The sequence below is a fragment of the Didymosphaeria variabile genome (assembly GCF_027946475.1).
Source record: "Didymosphaeria variabile strain IMI 356815 chromosome Unknown scaffold_7, whole genome shotgun sequence".
Taxonomy (NCBI): Eukaryota; Fungi; Ascomycota; class Dothideomycetes; order Pleosporales; family Didymosphaeriaceae; genus Didymosphaeria; species Didymosphaeria variabile.
Window position 1 is genome coordinate 1681399 of NW_026611626.1, and position 27434 is coordinate 1708832.

The window sequence follows — 27434 nt, forward strand, 5'->3', positions numbered from 1 at the left end:
AGAACAGCATTCACCGGATAAGGCCTAATGGGTATTAATGATCTCGTGGTTGAGTTTTGGGTAAGGTGAGGTGGGTTTCCTTCCCATCTCTGACCGGTCCGCTGCCGTCTTGGGTACCGTATACTTAGAACGTGACTTCCCCACTTGACGTCAACTACCAGGAAGCATGTACCCAAGGTAAGCGATGATACAAAAAGGTCTAGCATATCTTGACTTCTATTCTGCCTGCGAATAACACGAGTCTCAACAACAATACCAGCAAGCCAACCGACATTTCCCAAATTCACCCCTCATGGTTTTCCTTGCAGATCTCCTGCAACCTGGTCCGGCACAAGAGTTGTTTCCTACTCGCCTCGAGATCCCTCCAACTCCCCGGAAACCACACCGGCAAGTCGCCCTTCCTAGGAGACCTCGACGAAGCCGTGTCCCTCTGCGAATCTTTGACCATAATTGCCTTGTCCTTACTTGAATGCTCCGTTTCTTGAGGCCGTTTGCTTGGGCCAATTGATGCCTTTTGGTTCTCTCTGATACCGTGCACACCCCACGTCCTTACCTCCCCTTTCAAAGATATATGGCCGCTCGACTGTGGTCCGTAGATGGTAAGAAATTGCGGTATGATAAGCTGATTATGCCCAGTCAGAGGGGTGAGCGTTTTCTGGATTATGCACTTAGGATCTCGATGTATGGTTCGCGCCCAGTAAGCTGGTTTTCCGAAGCACAACTTGTGATGGCATGGGACAGAAACCTTATGTTTGCAGACAAATCATCTATCGTACTGATAGAGTGCATGCCAATAGTAAAAAACATCATGCGTCCTTTTTAAATGTAGCAATCTGCCACAAGTGTGGATTGCATTCTTCATCTCTCTCGCGCCTACTGTAAAACTATCAAGATCAGCCAACAATATGCCTCTCGAGGCGAGATCTTTTGTAACTCGCATACGAGTGCTTTGTAGGCATTGTCACCGTGAAACTTAGAAACGTGTGAAAGCCGGTACAAGAGGAAAGGTGATTTATGGTCATAACCAAACGTTTATTTTAGTGCTCTATCTTGCGATAACGGGTAACTTTTGCCAGTCATTGTTACATCGTCCGTCAAGGTTCTACATGCATCTGATATTCCTGACACTTCCTGCTAACACTGTTCAAAGCATCAAAGCTATAGAGTATGCGCTGTGATGTTGAAGTCCACTTGTTGTAGCAGGTTCTCTAGTGCCTTCTTCCTGTGTAGAAAACCATCTGTGTATCCGAGGATATGAGCGCTTTGAGTCCCGATCTGGATCCTCCAATTTCAAGGCAGTGATCCATACGTTGTTGAGCTTGTCCAGCGTACGAGATAGGCTCTGACTACCTTGCCAACGGGCTTGTTATATTCCTCCTGACGTCTTTGTTGATAACGTCGTAGGTGTTTTCTTGGCCGTAAAGAAGCCGTGCGTTTGCTAGTATTGGTTCAGTCTGCATGTAGATTTCGAGAACCTGATGCTACGCGTACAGAGCATCTGTTCCCGTAAATAGAGTTCTTCCGCCGTTGATCCTCCACTCCTTGGTCCAGATGCCATAAGAAGATGTGATTCGTGCGGCTTTTTGTGTGTGAGTATGAACGCGGACTTCGTCTGCTTCATAAGCCCAATTCACTCGATAGTTAGCGCACAGAACTTGAAGCACGTGGCACGGTCACTTGTGTTAATTTGTGAACGACCTATTTGGCTACGCTCATGACTGCAGCCTCGAGTAGAAAACTCTACGATCTTACCTCCTGAGCAGAAGGGCACAGGCAGCAACCCATGTCACTACTGGCTAAGCGTTGACGTACAGATTGGTACTTGGTATAGCTTCTTGAGTCAACCCAGGCAGTTATCAAATGAAGAGGATCTACTTTTGGCTTTGCCTGACTTTGTTCTCGTGCCTACCACAAATGCTACCTGCCGACATAAACTTGGAATAGCGCTTGGCTATGGAGTCGAACAAGGTTTTCGATACAGGGTATAGTGTTTAAGGGTGTTCTAGGCGTGCACTGTCATGGTCATTGTGGAATATTTACCTCGGGCCTCACAAAGTCTGTCATTCTGCATCCAACAGACACGTACTAGAAATGTCCGTGTTGTGCTCGCACTGATGATACACCGTAGCATCCGCCCTACGATCTCTCACCGAACCATGCAAAACTTTTCTCTGATCATGGTACTGCTCATGCGTCATCTTCCATGGCCGACTCATCGTCTCTCCCTCCTTCATCTTCTTCAACTTTAACAGCTCCCCCAGTACCTCTACTAGGAACTCCCTCGGCAGAACGTCTTCCTCCATTTCCCTGTCCAACCACTCAGCCTTGCCCCTGTACATCCAGATATCTACCAAGAACCTCCTAACCGGGCTATCGGGGCTCGTGCCATCGTACAGCACACCAATCTCCTCATTGCTCGGGTAGAGCGCGCGTGAGCCGTTGATGCCCCGCGCATTGAGGACGTACACATCTGCAATGGCATTCATGAAGGGGATGTCAACAAGATAATCGCCGAGGGTATACGCATGAGCTAGCACGGCATAGTGTGCGCTTCGTTCATCCACGGAATCCGCAGGGAACGGGGTCTCGGGGAGTATGGCAAGTTTCCCGGTGTAGACCCAAGTGCGCCAGAGTGCGAAGGCCTCGGGGTCGTGCTCTGATAGCTCGATGACGGGCGCATTGTCTGTTGTCGAACCGTCGCCGTTCAGGGTCCGATTGAAGTTCATGTGACTGCGGAAGTAGTCCGTGTGGTCGTTGATGACGTCCACATGGATATTGAAAGTCCTCTTGGGTTCATCTTTGCCGACTCTAATGGTGATCAGGTCGCAGTCTAGTCTGTAGGAGCGTTAGCCGTCAAGCCCGATAGTCACTATTTGTCGAGAATGGTTCCGATCGAAAACCTTTGCCTTATTGACTGACCTCAAAGCGCTGATTGCAACCCGCTTGTCATCGATCTTGCTCGGGGCCTTCAGAGTAGCCTCCTCATACGCCGTTCTCGGCCGTTTCCGAAGGCCAATGCTCGACCCGGAACCATAGCTCGATCCGAATGTGAAGGTCAGATCAGACATTGCTCTCCTGCCTGCCGGTACTTCTTCCAAACGTCCCACAGTGAACTTTCGCCGGCCTGTCACGAGGCTTCGCGTGTTCGAGGCCGGCGGTTTACGCTCCCACGCCGCTAGCTCTCGTCCTCTTGAGGTGAGCGCACGCGGGCTAAATTGGCCACTGTATGTTCAGCTCGAGCCGTGAGGCCTTCAGTAGTGCCAAGTGTAAAGGACCGCTTCCAAGTGGTGACTGGGTCAAAAGAGGTCTGGTGTCGGTCAGCAGTTGGTTGGTCGGAGTTCGGTTCCTTGGTATGTGGGGCCCGCGGGGAGCATGCTTTAGCTCTTTTGGTGTTAGTGCAATCCGACTCAGTGTCCTTGATGCACCATGATTGATCTGCAGTGTGACCCAGGCGATCGTCAGGCACATCTGCGCAGTTCGCAAGCGGATTGTGCTCAACATGACTCGGACGAGAACGCTCAATCCGTGGTCGAAGGGTCCACTTGGACTCTCGCGTCAATGTCATCGTAAGCGTTGCTTCGAGCTTTGGTATGCATTTCTACTTGATCTTCCTGTTGTTGTCACAGCATCTTGCATAGCGTTTCCCGTTATTATGTCCGAGTTTTTCCTTCGGCCACAGTGATTGAAAATGTTGAACTACTCCATTCGGCAGAGGCGGAATAGTGCATAAAAGGCCCTCTCAGAAATCTACCTTTCCACTATTCACTGACCTCCCCTCCTCGCTCTTCCTCTCAGACTTGACCGACACTGTAACTTCCTGCAAGATGCCATGATAGTTTTGCAGAATGTTCTCCTGGCTGTCATTATCACTATCCCTCTCTCTCTCCCTCTCCCGGTTCTCCACTGCGCCACCGCTTACTACCGCCGTGTTCTTCACCCACTTTGACCCGTTCGCATCGCTACTCATGCTGCCCAGAGGTATGCTATTGTGTTTTGTCGCTCGTAGCTTCGACCCCGTCTTGTTAGTCGAGCCGTACTTCGCCGCACCCGTAGGGCTGTACGAAGACCCCAGGAGCGTGGGCATGATATGGCGCAGGAATGCTTTGAACGCAGGTGCGCCGGCGATGAAGATCGCGGTATTGAGTTCGATGAAGGACCAATTCAGTGGTGTGACGACATTGATGGTGGGATTGGTGGAGGACAGGAGGGATTTGAGCGCGGTAAGACGGATGATGCCGGCGACGCATGCTCTGAAGTGGGTAGTCAGCTATGGCTGCAATGCCTTGTGGGACGTCCATTGCTGCAGGTACTTTCGGTATACAGTGGATCGGGAACGGGAGTATTCTGATGAAGATTCGGATCAGGAAAGGAAAAACGTACAGTCCACCAAGACCAAAGAGCCCACAAAGACTGATGCGCTGTCGAAGTGGCATATGCAGTCCCCACAAAATCTTGATGGGGAGAAAGAGTATCGTGACATCGGCGGCAAGATTGATCGCTGCGTTGGCATAGTAGAAATCGACGATTTTGATACAATGTGCAGTTTTTGCTACCTCAGCGTCCCATAATGCAGACAGCGGTATGCATTGGAGAAGAACGGTCGCGACGCTGCCAATGCCGAAGCCGATGACGATGGCAATGACGACGTATACGAGGGCGAGGAATAATGGCCCGTTGGAGAGACGAAGATAAAAGGACAAAAGAGAAAGCTTGATAAACGTTGCGGAAACGCTATACGTGACTGAGGATGTGAGGATGAGCTATGCACGATCAGGAACTGAAAATCTTCGCAGTGCGAGCGGGTATACCTTCTGGTAGGGGGCGACTTGTTCAGGCTTCTGCTCTGCTGTTGGGCGGCCCAAGCCGTATGACAGTGCTGGAATCTTTTAGCATACAGGGGAATACCTCAGCATCGTGTAAGATCTGCATACCCGCTATGGGAGTGACCGAGCACACTATAGCAAAGACCTAGAACAGCGCCTGAGTCAAAGCCATCCACGCAAGAAGAGTAACGGAAACTCACTGCCCCAATACATATCAGATCTGCGGACGTGTCAGCAGAGCGCATTCACGGAACTGATCTGATCAACTTACAATCATCAATGCCAATCTGCTTGAGGATCACTGTGCGTGCGAAAATCCGTATGGCGATGGACACCACTGTGATGGAAACGAAAACGATGGAGAGGATAAGTAGATCCACAGCCATGTTGCACGGATAACTCAGATATCACATAACATGCCGGTCAGATGAAGAGGAAAAAGGTTATTGATCGACCATACTGGGAGCACAACTGAGTGTACATGTATCGTGAATCGTTTTTAAGGAGCACGGCCTGAAAATTTCCCGCGTTCATTACTGCCAGACGGGAAGGTACGAGGCGAGGGTGCCATTTGCATTCGTATCCCTTCGCGGTACAGGACGCTACGCTACATAGTACAAGCGAAGCGAGAGAGCATTGTTGATCAATGATCCTTCGGTCTTGGTTTCGGCTGCTTTCATGACCGTGCGAGACCACCGATGAATCATCGTTGACTCAAGGCGGGAGCGATGCATATGATTTGACAGCTGTCAAGTGTGGCTACGTTAGTTGTTGCAGGCTTATGAGTCGTGGAGAGCCGCGGCTCAGGGTCTCGGAATCCTGGGGTATGTGCGGAGGCCCCGAGTGGACTCGCATGATCTACGGGACAAGGCTCAACCCGGTCACGGTGGAGCGCATATGCAACCATTCTGAAGCCATCCTCCAATACTCCGTGAGCATGGGGAAACTCGCGACAGGCTTCCATGGCGTCTGGTCCCGGCTCCCGCGAACCCTGTATCCCGGTAGATCACACAAACGCGCCTATGAGCAGCAGGTCGGCTCAATCTCTCGCACGAAATGAGGAAAATGCTGGGCAGCTGAAACGATATAATTAAAAATCTCAACTCATAGAGTCCTACATGCGCAAGAGCCTCAATGTACCTCGGAGTTGCACCAGGCTCACGGGTACGCACTTTGTGCCGGCTCTTCCTTGCTAGGCTGCCTGTTCGTGCCATTTTCCTCCGATTGCCGATGCCGATGAAGATGTAAGCTCGTTCGTCCCTTCTTGCTGCTCTCCTCAATATCTTCCCTCTCGCTCTCGCTCTCTTTATCTCTCTTCTTTTCTATGTGGTGCATTGCCTCTTCCGTCAGCTCTTGCCTGTTCATGCGTTCCAAGACGTCCTTCTTCCTAGTCCGATGATCTCCGATTGTGATGAGAAGACCGGCTGCAGCGTTGCAGGTGATGGAGCAGCAGAGAATCACCGTAGTAACGGCGAACGGCCTGATCTTGTAATACCAACCCCAAGTGACGGCACCAAGAGAGATCTGCAGCAATGAATGGCAATCCAAAAGCACGACAATAGCTACCAGCAAACGTAATGGGAAAGCGTGGTGCGTGTCTGTCTCGTGAGGCTTGTAAAAGGAGTGAGACTTGCAGAACTTGGTTTGATGGTGTTCTAGCTTGGCTTGCTGCTTAGGCGTAAGCACCGTGAACTCCCACTGCTTTTCGGGATCCTCGGGGTCGGTGCCATTGCGACTAGCCATGGGAGCGTTGTTGGCAGGTAGATCATTGTGGTCACGAAGGCTGGGAAGCATATCCTTCTTTCGACGAGACCAAGTATAGTGGTGGTAGTGCGCGATATAGATCATGTGGTACGTATCAATGGCGCGGAAAGGAGCGAGACCATCACCGACAACGGCAAATAGGGCGACCAAAACGCTGTCGATGATGTGGACGACGTAGATCTGCCGGCCACCGACGTTGATCCAGCCGATCAGGAAGAGGACCCACGCGAGACCAAATAGGGTGATCAATGTGGCGTACAAAGTGACCAGGAAGCCAAGTGCTGCAAACGTTAGTCAACAGGTCCGGAAGGCATCAGAGGATGGCTTACGTCGTCTAACATATTGCCCGAAGCCCCTCATGGAACGCTTGAACCTCGATCTTCGCGAGTGAAGCATGTGTCTCACGTGGTCATTCAACTCCTTTTTGTCCTCCTTTGTCCAGCCGTCGAGCGTTGTGCCGTGAGGAAGTACAGCATAGCGGGAATCACTCATGCGCGAGTCAATGGTGGCCAATGTAGCCATTGTACCTTCAGTCTGGGTGCGCTTCAAGCCGGGAGCCTCCGATACTTGCTGTGACTCCTGTACAGGCGCCAGGATGCGGTTGATATCTTCGAGGCTCTCCCTTTCACTTGGTGCGCGCTGCATAACGTAGGTTGGTCTACGGTTCACAAATCTGCCTAGATTGGGAACAAAAAGCGAGTTCTGAATATTGGTCAGGGATGTGAGAGTCTGTACTTCGGGGTCTGTCTTTGTCAGTAAAACAGGCTTTGGCCAGATTGCGGTCAAGCATACCGAGTGTGTCCAAGACGTCGACCATGTTGGACGAGTAGTTGGTCCATGGCCGGTCCCCAGGTGCGGCCGGCGGGTAGTCTTGTGCACTGTCAAGCTCCTTTTCCTTGCCTTTCTTGCTCTTGAAGAAGGCCAATTTGGCGGAGACGGCGCTGGTAGCCCGCGAGAGCATGTTGGGCTCATTCCGCGGGCCGTCGGACTCGGTGGAGGTCGTGGAGCCTGTGTTGATGGGCTCTAGCTGAACGTCTTCCTCGAGCGCAGGCAGCCGCGTCGTCGATTGTTGCAGAGCGTTTGTGGACGCATTCTTGGCGGCGTAGGCATGTTGCACTTCGCCTGCTGAAGGCATCCGGCGAATGCCTATGCTCGACTGGCGCATGCCGACTTGGGGCCGGCGGTGCGGTGCGGAATTGCTTCGAGCGCGTCCGTTCCTTCCTCTAGTTGAGTAGTCAGCGACTGTCAGAAGGAGCAAGCAAGGGAGCATGTAGTCGTTCTTACGCAGAAGCGGGCTGGGAGCGGTTGCCATTGTTGCTGCGCGGCGTGGGGACGGGGGTACCTGCGTCGACCGACGACTGCAGCGAGGTAGGAGGTTCGACAACGGGCTGGTGTACAGGCTGGTCGGTGGGTACGGCAAAGTCGCGCGCGGCAGTGCCCAGGAAGCCCTCATTGACGGCAGCGGTGCTGGCGGCGTCGTCTGGAGGGAGGGCCGAGTGCGGATGGGCGAGCGAGCCTCTGCCGTCGCCCCGAGACGCGCTTTCGGCGACTCTGTTGCGGGCAGAGCGCGCCTTCACCTTCAGCTTGTCCATGGCGATGCTCAGTCGACGATCAAGGGATGAGTATCATGTTGACTTTCTTGGGGCGAGAAGGCGCTTCCGGGTGGTTGCTACCGGCTGGTTGCTAGCCTGCGTCCGTCCTTGTTCTCGCCCTGGCACGACCAATTAGCGAAGGCTGGGCGATGACTTCACAGGCTAACGCCATGACCAAGCTGCCTACGTCGGCCATGAAGGTTGCGTGCAGCCGGGGCCCATGAAGATTGCGTTTGGTGGATCGATGGAGATGGATGGCCCATGAAGATTGCGTGCAGCCGTGGGTCGGGGGAGATGGATGGCCCCGAAGACTGCGTGCACGCCGTGGATGAGGTCCGTGGAGAGGCACGTGAGGAGGATGGCGCTTGTGCGGGGATGCCGCATTGGGTACTCTGCAGGACTGCTGAGTACTACGACGATGCAGTGGGAGCCATCGGGCAGGCCCAGGAATACCGACACTCGGAGCAGGCGTGCAGCTGAATAAGCCCTGGAGCCCTGGAGCCCTGCCCAGGTGCCCAGGTGTCTAGCACCGCACGTGATTCACCTCCTTCACCCTCTTGTCTCTACCAAAACTCATCAAATAAAGCGGTAAACTCCTCAAGCAAGAGAGTCCAAAGCCCTTATCCTATGCCAACGCTTACCCTGCCTGACTCCGACTCTGCTACCCTGATCCTATACCCAACACAACCCCATCAAAGACAGCGCTGTACCCATCTAGCTTACCGACCTGCCTTGGCGGCTGCCGGCACCTGATTGGCTCGCCAGGAATCGTCCACCGCACGCCGCCAACAGTCCCGCACGATGCATCACCTCTTCAGTAGTTGTGGTCCCGCGTAGCGAGTAAGTCGCCCCCATCCATACCAGTGCCACCATTTTCCCTCGTCACGACTGCACTCGCACGTTGACGGCGCTGCCCTTCAGCGTTTCCGTCCGCCCTGCCTGCGTCGCTCAACACTAATGCTGCGGCAAGGTACCTGGATACAACCAGCGTGGAAGCGGCCATGCCTGCAACGCTGGAAGACCCGACTGCGCCCGTCATCTTGCGAACGTCGGGCAACCTGCCATACCCGCCGCCCGGTGGCCCTTTGCCTGTCGGCGTCGCTCCTCGTCAGGTGACTTTGCGAGATCGTGTCACGGTTGCCACCGTCATACCGTTTTCCGCCCCTAACCAAGTCCCTATAACCCTACTGGCCTACCTTTGCGACCAGCTAGGCCGCGAGATCGAAAAAGGCGACACCTACCCCATCGTCGATCCGCTTCCGCTCGACAACTTCGGTCCCTACTGGTTCGGTGTCTTCGGAGCCATCGTCTTGCTCGGTGAGGTACACGATGGACGCCAGATACACGACATGGCCCGTAACGGTTGCGATTGGGAGAGGGAATGCCTCGGCAGCTTCTACATCAAGCCCAACTACCCGGGCCGCTCAAGCCATGTGTGCAATGGCGGCTTCTTGGTCACCGACGCATCACGGAACCGTGGCGTCGGTCGTCTAATGGGTGAGATATATCTAGACTGGGCCCCCAAATTGGTAAGTACCCAGCAGAGTGCCATCGCATCTCTAATCTCCCTAGGGTTACACCTATTCCGTCTTCAACCTCGTCTATGAGACCAACGTTGCTTCCTGTCGAATCTGGGATGCACTAGGCTTCAAGCGACTTGGCCGCGTCAAAGGCTGTGGCAATCTCAAGTCCTATCCGGGCGAACTTGTCGATGCCATCATATATGGTAGAGACCTCGGTCAAGACGATGACTTTGTCTCGGAAGAACGCTTCGACAAGATTCGCTTTTACCTCAAGAATGGAAAGTATCCACACGGCGCAGATAGAGCGGAGAAGAGTCGGCTGCGTAGTGCTGCAACCCACTACAAGCTCTATCCCGCCAGCTCAGCAGGGCCAGAACGACTGATGCTGAAGGGCAAAGAGGTGATTTCAGATCCTCAGCGGCAATACGAGATCGCCCGCGATGTGCACCACAAAGCCCACGGAGGCATCAATAAAACCACAGCTACGATAGCCGAGTCATTCCACTGGGTACGCATCAAAGAAACTGTAAGCCAGGTCATCCGCAACTGCCCGGAGTGCAGCGAGATGAACAAAGGTCTTGCCATCGAGAGATTACGGACTGGACAGCCTACACGATGGGCAACACAGCTACAACAAGAGTCGGTCGACTCTCAAACAACACCTCCGCTACCCCAACAATTTGCACCACCTACGCCACCCCGACCACTTGAGCGATCTAATTCGCCCAGTACCCAGCTTCAGATGGAGGCAGCAGCAACACACCAAGACTTCTACGACTTTAGCGGTCAACACAGCAACTTCGATCTGCCTGTTGACCCTGCACTCATGAATGGCGTAACGCCTTCGCTGAACCTGGAGAATCTACCGCCGTCACCGTTCCTCAACGCAAGCCACAATGTTGGTCAGCCCCTGACACAAATACCGAATATGGATCTGCCAGCAACGGACGTGCCTGGACTTGACGCGCGAACGATGGACGGTGTGACTATGAATGGTACCGTGGAGCGAGCGCCTACCGCCCGTGAAGAGCTCCGCCGACGATTGACGCGAGCCGGGTACGCGAAACAATCAAGCGCTTGATGCCGCTAGCTCACGCACATGCCGTGGTGGATCGATTAGTATGGTTCTATTGCCATGGGAAATGTAGTTCCAGGCCGACAGTATCCAGACGCTAAGCTTTGCCTGCACTGCACAAGAAGATTCTGTTATGCATTCTAGCGATCAGGTAGGATTGCAACCGACTTATACTTTGCTAAAAGACGGAAGGAGCAGTCTCGTACATCAACAACTTTGAGACAGCGAATGCTCTTAGCAAGGGGATAGAATATTGAGCCATCTTATGATCGTCGAAATTTGCAAGTGAGTGGCAATGTTTCATATGCCAGAGAGGCTGCTATCAAGTAGTTCGAGTTAAACCTCGGGCTATCCTGCACTGCCCTTGGCAGACATACATGGGGTCATGATCACGCGTTATCCGAGGAATCGGGTAGCCACTGCATGCTGCCAAGAAGCAAGACTGGTGTATGATTAGATTTAGGAGTGTTACCGCCAATCTCCTTGATAACACAACTGCTTACCTCATCCGTCGCATGGTCCTTTCGTCCATCCTGACGGCCCGGTAACGCGTTTCACTTCCTGATGCCCCAAACATCGCCCCCAAGCGGTACTACCTTCCCAGTTCCCTCCATCTCAGTCAACAGCGCTTTCACCTCCTCAGCACCAAATGGAAACCCCCCCTGAACCATCATCCGCATCATCATCAGAATGCGCATGACAGGCAAATTCCCCTGATTCGTCAGCATACCAATGATGAAGCTCATGTATACATCCTTCCTCTCGTTTAGTAAATCAGCCTGCGACTTGACCGTCGTAGACTGCGCAGCCTGCACTTCAGCAAGCTCCTGCGCTGCGGCCGCAGCATCGGAGTCTTTGGTCGAAGAATCCAGGCGCTCAATGACCGTGTATGCATCAGGTGACACTTCTAGGAGGACAGACTTTCCGACCCAAAACGCGAGTGCCTGGTGCACGAGCGAATCGTCCATTTCAAGCATCTCTTCGAGCTGCTCCGCACTTCGTGTTATACCTTCGCTCTTCGCCTTCCCTTTTCCTTTCCCTGCCCATTCTTCGCCGGGCTGTGACTGGAAAGCGTATATGACGCTGACCTGCCACGGCGTCAAGTGCTCAAAGTCTTCGGTCCGGTCGTCGAACTCTAGAGTGATACGGCTTTCGCCCAGAGCGTTCATCCAGCGTAGCTTGCGCATGCCCTTGATGCGCTCGAAGCGAGTATCATAGTCACGCTGTAGTGATTCGATCTGCGCGGGGACACGGAAAGTTTCGTCGCGGAGTATGGGCCAGAAAAAGGATGAGAGAATATGCGCACTGAGTGCTGGGCCTGGCGGAGGTTTGACAAGTGGTGTGGAGGTGGCTGCGCGACGCGGTCGTGGCGTTTTTGGATCGAGAATTTCGGGCGTCTGTGAAGGTTGGTCTTGGGTTTGGTCGCTGGCTCTTCGAATGGTTTCATTGATGCGCCTTGACTCCAGGACATCGCGTAACATGACCTCACATGCTTGCAATTTGTCTTCGCCAAGTCGGATCTTGATGAGCTCGAGAAGACGAATCTCCTTACGAAATTCTGGATCCTGGCATTTCAGCAGATGATCACCGAAAATATTCTTCAGCTCATTTATGAAGTCGTCGCGATCCCACAGCGTCAAGAGGAAGAAAATGACGTCTTCTACTTTCGACTTTCTGTACTCAGGAGATGCATCGTATGGTGGAGGCTGCCAGCTCATATCGTTCCAGCTTGCCTCATCGTCAGCATCTTCTGCATGTGCAAATGGTTTTGCCATTTCACTGGCGACCTCAAAGGACAGCTCTCCAGCGGATGCCGTCTTGACACTGTTTCCATCATTCGGGTCGATGAGCAGGCTCGATATGATGATGCGAGCAGTATCTTCTCGCTCCTTCAGATATTTCCGAATGGGTCGTGCTACGCTCTGTAACAGGACACCTTTGGGCTCGAGTTTGTGGAATGCACGGATTATAAAGATGTAGACATTCAGAATGTATGTTGTAGTCGCACCCGGATGCAGTAGTCGTCGAGAAACCTGTCGGGAGAAATTGCCTTTGAGGTATTCTTTCGCGCCGTCCAGTCTAAGGTAATCCTAAGGCAGATGAATCAAGTTCTAAGGCTGTTGAGCAAGTTTACTAACCTTAAGGTCCAATATAGCGCCTGAACTTCGGTCCCAATTGGTGACAAAGTCGAAGAGGTCCTCGACCCTTGCACGGCCGAGTCTCGCCAAAGCCATCTCTTGCCACTGCTTCCGCTGCAGCGGTGGTATGGATGCAGGGTCGCATTCTAGACACTCCAAGACGAGTTCGGCTAAGGGAATGAATCCACTTTCGATCCATACGCGTAATTGAGCTGTTACGGACTGTTTAGAGTACCAATCTACTTTGAGATAATGGCTTGAGATATAAGTATCCAGGAGCTTATTCATTGCATACGCCAACGCTCTTTGAGCTTCATCTTGTCCTAAACCGACCCCCTTGAGGCCAATCAACAAGAGCGTCATCCGTCGGCGTACTTTCTTCGTATCTATAGGCTCGGTTTCGCCCTGTACAATGCCGTCATGGCGTACCTGAACTCGGAATAATTTACATGCTGCATCATAGAGCATATAGCTCAGCGTCTTCGAAAATCGGTTTGCAGGGAGACTGTGCGCAAAGACAGCATGTATTTCCATTTCAAACTTGCGTTTCGCGGCTTTAACCGTCTCGGCTTCAAGGTTATCGGAGGACGTACTGGCGCGAATCGTGATATTGGCGGCGGCTTCTTGTACGAACGGTAGTAAGTGGTCGTGGAAAGGCTGGGAGTAAAGGTCCTGAACTTGCTGGAGCACTTGTTGGGTGTCTTCGAGGACATGCCAGGCATTGCTCAATTCAATGTCCTACACACTGTGGGTCAGCACAGTAGCCTCAGCTTCAACCTCTGATGTAGATGCAGACCTTGTCCCAGGATTCGAGCAGACCCTGTCTCACATGATTTGCAAAGTGTAACCGTGCCTCGTTGGCATACCAATCTGCAATGCCTTCTTCACCGTCCTGGCTGGTGCCTTCCCCAACCAGCAGATAGCTGAGTGCGTCCTCAACGTCTGGTGGTCTTTGTGTCCCTATTGGGGCCTTATTCAGATCTCTCGGCAAGCTCAGAAAGCGCGTTGCTGTGCTCCACGCAAGGCTGCGCCGCACAGCGCGCTGTTGCGTCCCCGCATTGTTGGCAACGTGTGGACTACCGAAAGAAGCTCCGGTCCCAGTGTATCCGAGGTCGGGCGTCGCAACAGGTGTAGGCGTCGTATGCGAGAGCGAAGGAACGGGGAAAACGGAGGCGAAGACGAGCGTCGCATGGTCCATGGCGGCCGTGGGCCCCGCCTGGCAGTCGTCGAAGTACTTTGTTTACGAAGACAGCGGGCAGGTCATGGCTACATGACGAGCACACGCGCGTCCGACAGGGTCGCTGAGAAGGTGGGAGCGTATGCCGGCAAAGGAAATTGGTATGCGTGCCAATGCGTGCGCAGTGTGGTGCCGTGGTGAATGCGGAGGTCGCATGCAAGTGCACGGCTGCCCCGGCCGTCGCGAATTCACGTGACATGGCGTCTGCAGGTGACGCCACGGTTCAGTGCCTGTTCTTTGAACAGGGCATTTGCACGACCGATTCGATACCTGAGCGTGGCTTCCACACTGGCCCGATTTGGCGATTTGGGCACAGGCACCCGGCGTGCTGCACTGTCTTCACAGGTCGCGCATGATTCTTCAGAAAGGTGGATCGGAGACCACAGCCGGCCTCGAAGCAAGGTCCGCGAGATGCCGCTGCGTCTGTTTCACGCTGATCGCGCAATTTCGCGTCACTCCCATAGGCCCATCTGCATCTGACTTGCGTACACAGCCACGCCGATGTGCGCATGGCGAGCCTAGCGTAGTGTTGCAGCTCTCAGCTACCCCGCCACACTCGACCGCGACAAGCAGCTTTATCTCCCCGCTACCCCTCCATGTCTTCCTTCATCAAATCCCTCCAGCGAACCTCCAATTCCAACCTTGCACGCGCACTCCAACCCCGTACCGCTTCTGCTCTCTTCCACACGACCGCTAGAGCCATGGGTGTCACCAAGACCACCATCTCCGAGGGTAATGGCCCATCGCCCCAGAAGGGTGACACCGTCACCATGCTGTACACCGGCTGGTTGAAGAACGCCGACGGATCCAAGGGCAAGGAGTTCGACTCCACCCAGAAGCCCGGCCGCGGCCCCTTCAAGACCCCCATTGGCGTTGGTCGCGTCATCAGGGGTAAGTTTGCTGTCCAGTCCTCTGGTTGGCCATGAACGCGACCCTTTGGGAACAGAAACTGACAAGAGCAGGTTGGGATGAGGGTGTCCCGCAGATGAAGCTCGGCGAAAAGGCGACGCTGGACATCACCAGCGATTACGCATACGGCAACCAGGAGTTTCCTGGCCTCATCCCCAAGAACTCCAACCTCATCTTGTAATTCTTCTTCTCATGTGCTATGTCCAGGATGGATGCTAATAACTGTACAGCGAGGTTGAGCTCCAGAACATCAACTAAGCGGTTCTCGCTCATTGATCTGTATGCCGATCAGAAAGGGATCTATACTCGATGAAAAGCTTGCATTTAAGGCCTGCCTAAGGTCCATAGCAGCTGAATTTGGCCTCGGTCGTTGCAGCCTTCAATACCAAAAGTACATTGTTCGCTCTGCGACGTGAAATTCCTTTGCGCTTTTGTGAACCTCTTGCCCACTCGCGAAACTTACTTCCTCCACGGACACTTGGAATCATCTATGGTGATCTTTTCAGCTTCCTCCATTGAGCTTGCTCGTGCGATGATCACATAATAGTCCCCAAATACCTAGCCTGTGGAGACACGGAGGGCCGGACGAGACAGACGCCATTCAAACGAAGATCATTTTCGAATGTGGGCATACAAATGTACTGCATGTCCACCTCATTCCTTCGACGATGAACCCTTCTTGTCCTCTATTGGTTCCCCTGCTTCACGCTCCTTCCTCCTTTGTGCCACGTCCCAATTGTATACTCGCGCGAATGCCACTTCCAGCGTTGTGATCTGCTCCCGTAGAAACTCCATGTCCTCTTCGCAAGTCTCTAGGCTCTTCTTCGCGGTGTCGAGTTTGGACTTGAGAAGCTGCTCGGCCTCTGGTATAGGGTATGCTAGCATGACATTCGCTCCTAGCCACAGGTATACCTCTCCCGTAGGTGGCACCTCTGCCTTCGCAAACAGTGTATCGTTAAGTTCGAAGGTTGTCTCGATAGGGTCCGCGTCGGCCTGTGGGAAATGTCAGTGTTTGCTTCTTCGGCTCTGTACGCAAGATTGAGTACCTTTCTGCCTTCTAGAAACCGGACAGTCTCCAGCGTCTTCTGAATGTCGGGGATTTTATCCTTGAGTCCTGCAGCGCGTCGCTGTGTGTTTTGCTCCATGAACTGATATTTCCTAAAGCCAAGCCATAAGCCAAACGTTCTCATTCGTGAAAGTTGGTCTGGCTCACGATATCATCTCCTTGAAGCTGTTGATCGTGCTTTCTACCTCGGATCGGTTGGTAACATAGTCTTCTACACGGTCGACGAAGGGTGCGACGGGAATGCCGCGCGGATTGGTAGGCGCATCTCTGCTGATAACCGGGTCAGAAGGTTACAATGTCTCATCTTAGGGCTCTTTACCTGCCTGGCTTCAGCGCGGTCGTCATTGCGAAGTCTGCGACGCTGCAATAACGAAGCAATAGTGACGAGATCGAGGCCTCGAACAGAAATTGCACGTGATGCGGGGCAGTCCACGGGTCTGCAGGTGTCCTTAGTCATACTCATACTCTTGGCAGAGTTGCCAAGGTTTCCGCTCCGCCCTTCGACTTCGGTAGTCTTCCGTCCTCTCAAGTCTCACCCAATCCCTGATGACGGCATATCGCACCAATATCCCTTCGACAAGGATCAGCAATCTTACCTTGATGTTGCCTCGGGCGTCCACCCTCGGCCCAACATTCTCTAATGCTTTTCAACACTGAGCCTTCATTCGCCTGTACGTCTGTGGAGATGAACACATCACTCCAGTGCATGACATCTCCAAAAGTTCCGCGATGCCCCAGGCTCCCCACAGGATGCTGCCGGTTAGCCAGAACAAGCCGAAAAGGTCGCTGCCTGTGCATCAGCGGCGCAAGTACGCTCTGCGCTTGCGAGAGCTACCTGCGCATGAACTTATAAACCAAGCGATAGGTCTAGATAGGACTCGCATATACGAAGGGTCTACCTACGAGCTGAAGTAGCGCAGTATTGAAGATCATCATGCTGCATAGCCTTTCTCTTAGCCGGGAATCGTCTATCTTCGTCGGCATCAGCCCTACTGCAGCATCCCACGTCTAGTCCGGGTGCACTATCTTTCATTACGAAATCAAAAATTACTCATCGTAAAGATAATCGGAGCTGAAAGAAGCTAGCTTTGCGTCCCACGGCGCACTTATACTCTCTAACCGGGACTCCACCTATTGTCCGAACCTGCATCTACATACAGCCCGAGCCCGCCGATCTCGATTCTTCTTTTGCTCATTGGACGCGGTGACTGCATCTACAAGAGCAGACCCTCTTGTTTGCTTGTGTGTGCTTTCTGTTAACCTCGAAAAGCCATCAGAGCGAAGTCAAATGGTATTCCCGCGGACCCGCGAACACTTAACGATAGGCACAGCTAAGAGATGACACGCATAGTTGTGGCGCGATGCGCGTTATATCGGAATCTTCCTCTACGTTGATTTGATTTGCTCGATGATTTTCAATGTTCTGCGTCCCTTACACAGATTGAATAACTTCATTCGTCTTGAGCAATCCTTCGCGGACATAGTCACAATAGTCTCACACCGGTCGACTCCTCAGTCGATCTTTGTTGCTGGACGCTGTTTGCGAGGGGGGTAGTTCGATCACAAAGTTATTTTAAAATGACCACACCAGGATTCGGCGCGCTGTAGCCCGAACCGTGGTTCTTGCTGTCATCCATTGCCGCGCCGTTGACAGGGTTCGCATTAGGGTGGCTGTCACTGCCCCGCCTCAACCACAACTTTGAACAGACCTCTTGCACATGTCAGGGGGCTGTGGCTGGGTCCTTGGATCTGCAATTGCTTAAGAAGATTGAGATCATGCATCCTCTGCATCTCCAGATCTCAGACGCGGAGCCCTGCGGCTCCGGTTGTGTCTGCAGTTCGTTACCACGTGCGATGACGGTTAGCCCCGGCAACCCAATTGGACTGCTTTGAGGCGTCAGGAAGACCGTAGAACTTTCGAACTTGATAGCATCGTAAAGCAAGTTTATCGAGTTGCGAATCAGGATGGCACCTCCGAACGAGGTACGATCGTTGTACTGTGGCTACCTGGAGATTTACGCTTGCAATCCAAGCATGGTAAGATCATCGGACTAGAGCTCACTGCCTTTGACCTAGCTCACATCGATCCCTCTCGCGTGCGTCCGATTATGTCGGTTCCTGAGAAACCACATTCGCGGTTGGCGCTTGCAGTCAATATTCGGGGACAGCTCCGTAACGCCACGATTGACTGCAATGTATCTCGTCTAGGCCGGAACAGTCGAGTTGTACATTGCGGCCTCAGAACTTGGGTTCGATGGCGAAGCTTGGCTAGTGTGAGGAGATCAGTGACCAAGGAAATGCGATATGTGGGAGTCCGGGGAATCGCAAGGCTAGGTAAAGCTGCTAAGGTTCGGATGCCTGCAGGTCGGAGGCCCGTACCGGTCGCATATTGGTGCATCGGGAGTCGGAAGGCAGCAGCCGCAAAGGATGGCGAGCGTTGAAGCATTCAGTGTGATGAAGGGCTGCCAAGGTGGTGCCTTTGCCACGAGCGATAGGCGAATATAATTATGGAATAGTGTATTTCATAATCATTGTGTGTGCATGTCGTCGAAGCATGAGATGTGCTCGACTGATGCTTCTTCTTCGCTTGCGTGGTCCTGCTCTTCCCAGCCCCTTTACTCCGATATTGTTTGCCTTTCTGTATCCCCGCCTCTGTAAATTTCGCAGCACACGACCGCTCACTAATCCTATTCATGAAGCTACCACCATTTTTTATTTGACTCAAAACGTTATGAGTACCCGGATTCTGCGGCGCTGTTATGCAATTGAGAGTCCATGACGTGCATACATGACCTGACACCCCGCCGCCTTCCGTAACCAGCCCTATGACCTAAGCCTTGTTGGACGTTCCTAAATCGACGTAGGTATAGAGTAGCTGGCGTGCTGGCGGTAGGAAGAGGGTACGAGGGAGGTTGATTGCAGTGCAGTGACCCTCAGGGTGACCGTGCTACCGAGTGTTATCTTGTACATGTCAATCGTAACTAGAGAACAGAGGTATCTTTGTCAATAATAATTCAAGCAAGCAATTCGCACATACGAGCATAGTAAGCAGTATTGTGAACTAGTCTCTTGGTATTGGTCTAAGGAAATAGTCGTGTACACATAATGAGGCATAACGCCAAATAGACACTAAAATAAAGCAAAGGAAAAAGTGCAACGCTGAGATTATGGACAGGAACGCCAGCCCACCCACTACATGGCCCCCCGCACCACTGACGAGAAAAAAAAGTGATGCATGTGATGTTATAAGCCAAACCAAACGCCCACATTCCAAGGTTCAACGCTTGAACAAATGAAATGCATGCAGACTGTCGACAACATCAGATATCGACCATTACAGTTTCAATCCTTTCTGTATGAGCTTGCCTAGAGTGGCTCCCTATGCGTCATTAGCATTGTAATCGAGAAGGTAGTAGAAGTGAGGTCGACTTACGTGATCACCCTTCATCATCGTGAAGTGGTTGCCGCCCATGACGGCGTATTCGAAATTCTCCTTGGGCAGTAGCTGTGCCCAGCCGTTGTCATCGAAAACAGTACGATTGTTGAGGAGCCACTTCATGGGCGCCGGGTCTTCCCCCTCTCCCGGGGGAGGGCGAGGATCATCCGGGTTGGGGCACACGCCATCAGTGCACCAGATGGCTAGCACAGGCGGTGCAATCTTCGGGTTCATCGGAACTGGGTCATAGTCCTTGAGGTTCTTGATGGCCGATGCAAAGTGAGGTAGTAGCCAGCTGGGAGTACCCCCTGGCTTACCAGTTCCCAGCAGACCGATCTGGTCAAAAAAAGATATGGAGACGGGCGGGAAGAGGGTCAAGCGCAACAGGGCAAGGCGCGTCGATGAGGACGAGGCTCTCGACCTTCTCACCAGATTCAACGATCAGGCGAGCGACTTCGTAGGCCATGACACCTCCTGCGGACCAACCGCCGATAATGTAAGGGCCTTGAGGTTGACGGCGCTTGATCTCGGCCAAGTAGAGGGCAGAGACGCCTTCAACACCGCAGGTCCATTTCTCGGGACACTTCATGAACGGACAATTGAGCCCGAAGACGGCCATGTCGGGAGAGATATTGGGAATGGAAATGTAGGAGGTGGCGCTTCCAGAGCCGTCGGGTACGAGGAAGAACTTCTTCGTGGCGACCTTCGCGTTACCCTGGAGCAGAACAGAGTTGGCGGGAGGAAGTTTTGTGACATCGACAACCTTCTCTAGCTTTTTGTTGACCTCCGCGAGCTGGGGCTTGGAGGGCTTCGGGGTCTTAAAGGTAACCTTGGCAGTAGCCTCGACTTTGGGCTTGGGACGCATGCCGAGCTCGTTCTCAATGTCTTCGATCGTGACATTGGTGGTTAGGAACTCAGACGGGAGATCGATGCCGGTCTGCTCGCGGAGCGCGCCCAGAATGGTAAGACTCATGAGGGAGTCCATACCCATCTCGGAGAGATCGAGCTTGTCGGTGATCTCAGAGACCTCCACACCCATTTCCTGAGCGACGATCTTGCGAGCAAGGCTGGCGTCACCATCGACAACCTCGAAGGATTCGGTGACTTTGACATCGCCGGATTCACTGGGGGCGGAGCTAGCAGGAGTGCTAGCTACACCAGCCTCAAAGGGAGTCGATATGTCCGAGGTCTCCTCAGTGGTGTCGGAATCGGCGTCATCCTCAAGCAGAGGGGCCCCACCATCGTAATGAGAGAAGTATTTCTTCATCTCGCCGACAGTCGAATAGTCGATGAAGAGAGTGGAGCTAATATCCATGTCTAAATCCTCACGGAACTTGGCAGAGATGGTGAGGGACATGAGTGAATCAACTCCGAGATTCTCAAAAGCAGCCTCGTCGACGAGCTCCGACATGTCAACATCAGTCTCCTCGGCTATGATCCTCATAACTCGAGAACTGATAGAGTTGGCGGACTGCTTGGGAGCCTTGACAGCCTTGGTCTTGGCGGCGGGTTTGGCGGAGATCTTAGCTGGGGCGCTTTGGCCCTTTGCGGGAGCAGGAGCTGCAATAGCGACTTTGGCAGGGGCGGCCCTGACGGGACCAGTGCCAGCTTTTGCGGCTCCAGGAGGCGGCATCATGATGTTGAGAGCGCGGCGTGGGATGTTCTGGAACTTCAAGCCAGTGACCATACCGATGACCTCGTCACCCTCAAGAATGTAGACGTCACCAGCGGACACATTGTTCGGCTGAGGCATCATGCGCACATAAGAGCGGTACTTCTTCTCCGGTGACAAGGTCTTGGAGATTCTGATGGAGCCCCAACCGTGAGAGATGTAGACGGAGTTGTCGGAGTCAAGATGATCGGACGCATTGACGATGAAGCCTGACAAGTGAGCCAAACTGTCGATCCAATACGGTGAGCAGAAGAATTCGCCGTCTGCTGGGGTGGTCTGGAATTTGATAGCCGCGGTTGCCTCGGTTGTCTTGCCATCCAGGATTACTTCCTCCATGCCCCGATAATTGTCGGCGTAGTTAACTAGGGCCTTGAAGAGCTTGTAAGCCATGCCGCGCAGAACCTTGTGTGCTGCACCGGTCTGGAGCTTGTGCGTGAGAGTGTCGATCTGGTTCTGCACCATGAACTGGATGCGGGACCAATCCTCCCTCCAAGCGTTGACATCTTCATACTTGACGGTACCAAAAGCGTGCTCAGCGAGCACCTTGGACCCGTCAGCAGGGACAGTACGATACTTAACCTCAACTCGATTGGTCTCAAGGTCGGCCGTAGCCTCGATCTGGAGATGCTGTCCGACAGGAGGGGCAGGGTACTCGGGAATCAAGCCCTTTGTTACTTCCATGTGGCACACGTTCAAGCCAGGAGTGGGTAGGTTGGGGCGCAGTTGCTTGTATAAGTAATCCGCAACCGTCATAGCCTGATCGGCGTATAGCGACGAAGGGCAGAACGGATTGCCATTGACCTGATGGCCGCTGATTGTAGCCTTGAGCTTAGGATCGGAGAGGTCCGACTGAATAACAACAGTTCCGGAGTTAGCGTGAAGCTCCTCGCGAACGATACAGTGGCAAGACGTGGTGCAAAGCTTGGAAGCAACGGGTACAGGCGCTACCTCGATGGCCTTGGATTCAGCGACACGAGGAGCCTCGCCCTTGGTGAGAGTCCAATTGTTGTGGTAGTCGAGCCAGTACTTCTTGTGATCGAACGAGTATGTGGGGAGCTCCAGGAGCTCCTGGGCATCGTTGAACTGCCTATGGTACTCATTCCAATCGAATGCTACACCGCATAGATAGAGAGTGGTGATGCTGTTGGTGAGTGTCTTCCATGGATCTTCGTTGCGGCGCAGTGATCCTGCAGTAGTGGGCGACCACGCCCCGAGAGAAGACTTGACCATGCCGCTGCAGACTGGATGAGCACCAATCTCGACCCAAGCTGTCTTCTCGTCGAAAGCCTTCTGGTCCTTCCCGGTGTTAAGGGCGACCCAGAAGTTGACGGTCTCGCGCGCATGGCGGGCGAGGTATTCGGGCCCGATGACACCAACCTCACGGATGACTTCTCCTGTCAGAGGCGACAGCACTGGCACCTCCGGTTTGTTGAAGACAATGGAAGCCGCAGAAGCCTTGAACTTCTCGAGAATGGGTTCAATCTGAGCGGAGTGGAAGGCAAATGGCACGTTCAGCTTGGTCGCCTTGAAGCCCTTTGAGGCAAGCTTCTCGTTCGTGGAGTCAACAACCTCCACAGTGCCACAGAGGACAGTCTCTTCGGGACCGTTCATGCAGGCAATCTCGGTCATATAACTGCCAAGAGCCTCACTGATGGCTTCGACACTGCCTTTCACGGCAAGCATGCCGTGGGTATTAGCGGTGCACTCTTGCTCGAGGAGCTGTGCGCGACGACCGACAAGCAGAACCATGTCACTGGCGGAGATCACACCAGCAACGTGAAGAGCAGCATATTCACCGAGACTGTGACCAATCACAGCGACGGGCTTAACTTCCCAAGAAGCCCACATACGAGAAAGCGCGACTTGAATGCAGGCCATACCGAGCTGCATAACGATAGGAGATAGTGTAGCAACATCGGTACCGTCCAAGAGAGGGATGAATGATGGGAATTGGTGCAGACGAGCAAGGTTGTCGAGCTGCTCAATATTTGCCTTGAAGGTGTCTAGCTCATCATAAAGCTTCTTCCCAAGAGCGGTGTACTGAGAGCCTTGTCCAGTGAAGGTGAAAGCTGTCTTCGTTGGCACCATTGCGATGGGGCTGTAGGTGTCCTTCAGCTGTGCTTGCAGGGTAGCCTTGACCATGTCGATGTCGTTTACGCAGACTGCAACGCGGTAGTTGTGCTGAATGCGGCGGGCAGTGGTCGTGTATGCCAAGCTGGTAAGCATGGTCTCAGGATGCTGGTCAAGATATTGGATCAGGTTGTTGATGTTCTTCTTAAGCGAGGCGATCGACCTGCCAGTGACGGCGATCGTTTGAAGGCTGCGAGGATCAACAGCCATAGGAACCTCGCGCAAAGGGCCATCCTCCATCACAATGGCGGTGTTACCGCCTGCTGCGGAGAAGTTGTTCAAAAACAACTTTCGCTTCTCAGCGCCCTTGCGGGGCCAGGCAACCTGCTTAGTCTCGATATGGACGTTGCGCTGAAGCAGGTCTTTGGGGAAAGTCTTGTTCATGACGCCCTTGATACCTACATTGGCAGGGATAGCGTCCTTCTTCATCATCATCAAGACTTTGATTAAAGAGTTGATGCCAGAGGCCGCTTCTCCGTGTCCAATGTTTGCCTTGATGGCACCAAGGTGGAGAGTCTCCTCGGGCTTGCGTTGGCGGTTGCGCGGCGCGAACGCATTAGTGACTGAAGTCATCTCAATGCCGTCACCTGCTTGAGTACCAGTTCCGTGCATCTCGACGTAGCTGATATCGTGAGCATCAATGCCGGCATTAGCAAGCACTTTCTTGTAGAGGTACTCTTGCGCGCCAGCGTGGGGATGGGTGATCGAGACAGCCTCGGCACTGTGGTTAGTAGCAGCTCCGAGAATGCATCCAAGGATGTTGTCCTTATCTGCGACGGCATCTTCGTAGCGCTTAAGAATGACGGTACCGCAACCGTCACCACGGCAATAGCCGTCGGCATCGTTGTCGTAGGTCTTGCAGCTGCCAGTCTTAGACAGGAACTGACCTTTGCTCAGGCCGGAGAAAATGTCAGGATTTGTCAAGACGTTCAGGCCACCAGCGCAAGCAGTGTCGCAGTCACCAGCCCAGAGGGAGGTGCAAGCAAGCTGGATGGCGGCGAGAGATGATGAACAGGCGGTATCGATGCTGTAGGATGGACCAGAGAACTTGAAGTAATAGTTAATCCTGCCAGGTGCGAAAGCGCGCACACCACCAGTGATGAAATAGGTGTCAACGTTCTCGGCGGCATTAATCTCACGCCAATCATCTGAAGTCTGCCCGTAGAAGGTCCCAATACGCTCAAGCTTGCTGGAGGGAGTCCGGTTGGGTACATAGCCAGACATTTCCAGAGCCTCGTAAGCAGTCGTGAGGGCAAGTCGGCCCATAGGATCGGTTTGGGCGGCCTCGCGAGGCGACATGTTGAAGAAACGAGGGTCAAAGAGTCCTGGCTCGTCGATGAAGCAGCCATACGGAGTGTGGCTCTTGTTCTTCCCTTTTCCAGAAGGGTCGCAGTGAGCATGGGCGTCGAAGCGATCAGAAGGCACCTCGCGATGAACATCGAGGCCCTTCTCGAGCAGCTCCCACAGCTGGTCGTGAGAGGCAGCGCTAGGGAAGCGCCCAGCCATACCGACGATGGCGATCTTGTCGTTTTGTGTGCGGCCTTTGGAGTGTTCGGACTTGACGGCCCAAGCAGTGTGGTCGCGGACCTTGACGGAAGATTGGCCGCCAGCCTTGAGGGCGGAGGCAAGGCTGTTCACGACGTTGGTGACACCGACGGCGGAGACCGACGCCTCGGCATTGCTAACGCTCGTGATCTGAGAGACTGCTTCTTCCAACAGGCTGTCCCATCGGACGGGCTCGAGGAGAACGTCGCTCAAAGCACTTCGGAGGAGATCCAGCGTGTTGGTCGCACCATGGCACCGGCCATCCGAGGCCGAGTGGACGAGTGCATGAGGGCGCGCGTTCTTGAAGAGCTCGACCAATGGGCCGCTCAAGATGCGCTCAATGTCGGCATGGCTGTAGAGATGAGGCGCGTGGTAAGGCGCGTACACGGGGATGGGCACGCGGGTGGTGTTGTTGAAGGCATCTGCTTCGGCGAAGAGGCGTTTGGTGGTTGATGGTGGACCGCTGACGGTAATGGCCATCACGCTAACAGCGCTAACGTAGGCCTGTGCCGCCACGGCCATGTTGCGCTCGCGGTGGAAGTCCGCCATGGCACTCGTTGCCGCATGTTCGGAGATTCCTGCCACAATCGTAGACCAGCTGTCGCGTGAGCCGTCGATTGCCTCCGCCGCCGTGCCGACGCAGGTGCCCGTGCGGAAGGCGATCCGAACAGCCTCGACGGCGAGCGGCAACAGGTCACCTATGCTCCTGGAGGACGCAACCACAGACGCTGCGACCACACCAGTGCACAGCCCGAGTACTCTTGTGTTGGCAGCGTTTGGCAGTTCTGCGAGGTTCTCGCCGTAGTAGCTGCAACAGTCAGTCCGGTTCAGATCAGATGCCGTCGGGTTGCAACCTACCCGATGTAGTGCGCTAGTTGTGCTATTGTCACCATGCAGCTCTCGAGTTGAGCGACCTTTGAGCTCGTGGCGTAGTACGCTTCCACCAAGTCTCCGACCGTGAGGAAGTCTGGTATCTGCTCTCGCTGCGACCGCGGCAGCTTCTGTGTCTCTTCTCGTAGCACAACACTGATGCGCTCCAGGAATGTCTTGAGCAGTGCATTGTCTTTCCACGTGACAGCCTTTCGCAGAAGCACATACTGGTCTGCAGTCTGATCACCGAAGATCAAAGCGTTCATTATGGCGGTCGATCCGGTGGGGTATATTAACAAAGAAGAGAAGCAGTTCTGACAAGACTGGACAATGCCAATGTAGGGAATTATACCCGGATCTCAGGCCGACAGGGACGGCAATGAGCGCCAAGGTCGAGGACGGTGAGGTCAACGATGACTCCGGTCAGATACTTCTCGAATGAAGGAGGGCCTCTTAAAATGTGAATAAAACCCAAGAGAGCGGGTGATTGCTGACACGTAAAAAAGAGTACCAAGAGACTGTGTCAGGAACGAGCTGTTTGATAGATTGACGGAAATGGGATTCCTCTATATTTGTAGGCTTGTGAAAGTTCAGAGCGATCAGGGCTGTGGCCTAGCTGAGATCGTGCGATTGCAAGCCCACTCCTCGGTACCGGATGTGTAAGAGCACTGATACGGGGCTCATGCACCGCCGGACGATGTAGAGCAGCAGCATGTTGACGTGAGGATCAAAGTGGAGCAGTGGTCAATCCTTCCCTAGTCGGGCAGCCATGATTCCAAGGATTGATGGCGCGCACAGATGGGACTGGTCCATCAGAGCATCCACGGCTATTGCTAGACGGCCCGGGCTAGACGGGATACTCAGCCGCTCAAGACGCTTAGCCCATGCGTCAGGGATGATAGCAATTAGAGAGGTGAGACGTGGGAACATCGTCTTGTCAGGGCGCTGTCTCGAAGTTCGGGTGAACTAATCGGATCCCCATAAGCCGGGGTGGCTGTGGAGTTCGACCATAGTGACGACCTGTCAGTTATGTCAGCCAACATCAGGTTTTAGACGAAATACAGATTAGAGCATAGTGAATGCCTTGAACCGTGGAAGTGATGAAGCTTTGTTAAAGGCGTTCGGCAGCCAAGTTGAGATGCAGCTGCAGTCACTGCGCAGCACTCAATGCTCAGGTTGGACAGGGTGTTACGCGTGCTTGTGCCATAACAGTTCTTCAAATCGTGCACGCTTAGAATTTTTCAATAGCATTGCCTTGCTGAGTCGTCATAACTAGTCTTTGATACTTGGGACATCGGCAAAGCGGCCTGCAGCATGGTTCGGCCAGAGAGGCTTTGAAGGCGGCTGCCTGATTGTCATCTTGACCAAGGATCGCATGGAAATGGGAATACATTGACCGAGGTGAGCGTGGCTCCTTGGTGACCCGCTCGGTAACCTGAGCTGACATAAAGTGCTGGCTTGAAGCATGGGTTGATGCTAGAGCAAAAGGCTCACCATGATAGATCGCTGGGATGTTTCAAACCCGCACAGCAGGCTCTACTTAGTTAGCGCAGCTTTTGTGGGTCCCAGTACGATGCCGTGGCCGCCCGTTTTCGGATACCTAAATACGAGTGCGGTTAAGTCGGCGGGCCACGAGTTTCTGTGGTTTTACCAG

The 27434-nt window shown here is 53.5% G+C and overlaps 8 protein-coding genes across 8 annotated transcripts; 2 read left to right on the plus strand and 6 right to left on the minus strand.

The window, feature by feature from the left end:
• Positions 1-2060: 2060 nt before the first annotated feature.
• On the minus strand, positions 2061-5209 carry N0V89_009682 (uncharacterized protein; the record flags this gene model as incomplete). The annotated part of the gene is made up of 8 exons (XM_056218431.1): positions 2061-2835; positions 2920-3222; positions 3771-4250; positions 4381-4760; positions 4809-4876; positions 4932-4968; positions 5024-5043; positions 5095-5209. The coding sequence occupies 8 exons, from the start codon at positions 5207-5209 to the stop codon at positions 2061-2063; spliced, it is 2178 nt and encodes a 725-aa protein (XP_056067696.1).
• Positions 5210-5981: 772 nt separating this feature from the next.
• Positions 5982-7752, minus strand: N0V89_009683 (uncharacterized protein; the record flags this gene model as incomplete). The annotated part of the gene is given in 3 exon segments (XM_056218432.1): positions 5982-6868; positions 6917-7330; positions 7350-7752. 3 exon segments carry the CDS (start codon positions 7750-7752, stop codon positions 5982-5984), a joined length of 1704 nt encoding a protein of 567 aa, XP_056067697.1.
• Positions 7753-7867: 115 nt separating this feature from the next.
• N0V89_009684 (uncharacterized protein) lies at positions 7868-8179 on the minus strand (the record flags this gene model as incomplete). The annotated part of the gene is made up of 1 exon (XM_056218433.1): positions 7868-8179. One exon carries the CDS (start codon positions 8177-8179, stop codon positions 7868-7870), a length of 312 nt encoding a protein of 103 aa, XP_056067698.1.
• A 1001-nt stretch (positions 8180-9180) lies between these two features.
• On the plus strand, positions 9181-10783 carry SPT10 (the record flags this gene model as incomplete). The annotated part of the gene is made up of 2 exons (XM_056218434.1): positions 9181-9708; positions 9752-10783. 2 exons carry the CDS (start codon positions 9181-9183, stop codon positions 10781-10783), a joined length of 1560 nt encoding a protein of 519 aa, XP_056067699.1.
• Positions 10784-11331: 548 nt separating this feature from the next.
• On the minus strand, positions 11332-14113 carry N0V89_009686 (uncharacterized protein; the record flags this gene model as incomplete). The annotated part of the gene is made up of 3 exons (XM_056218435.1): positions 11332-12867; positions 12916-13653; positions 13712-14113. The coding sequence occupies 3 exons, from the start codon at positions 14111-14113 to the stop codon at positions 11332-11334; spliced, it is 2676 nt and encodes an 891-aa protein (XP_056067700.1).
• A 740-nt stretch (positions 14114-14853) lies between these two features.
• On the plus strand, positions 14854-15319 carry FPR1 (FK506 binding protein proline rotamase rapamycin-binding protein; the record flags this gene model as incomplete). The annotated part of the gene is made up of 3 exons (XM_056218436.1): positions 14854-15043; positions 15115-15238; positions 15292-15319. 3 exons carry the CDS (start codon positions 14854-14856, stop codon positions 15317-15319), a joined length of 342 nt encoding a protein of 113 aa, XP_056067701.1.
• A 396-nt stretch (positions 15320-15715) lies between these two features.
• On the minus strand, positions 15716-16472 carry PRF1 (peptide chain release factor 1; the record flags this gene model as incomplete). Its single annotated transcript, XM_056218437.1, has 4 exons — positions 15716-16054; positions 16108-16219; positions 16275-16397; positions 16447-16472. The coding sequence occupies 4 exons, from the start codon at positions 16470-16472 to the stop codon at positions 15716-15718; spliced, it is 600 nt and encodes a 199-aa protein (XP_056067702.1).
• Positions 16473-19461: 2989 nt separating this feature from the next.
• On the minus strand, positions 19462-26046 carry PKS1 (polyketide synthase; the record flags this gene model as incomplete). Its single annotated transcript, XM_056218438.1, has 4 exons — positions 19462-19506; positions 19561-19871; positions 19924-25718; positions 25769-26046. The coding sequence occupies 4 exons, from the start codon at positions 26044-26046 to the stop codon at positions 19462-19464; spliced, it is 6429 nt and encodes a 2142-aa protein (XP_056067703.1).
• Between the last annotated feature and the right edge of the window lie 1388 nt (positions 26047-27434).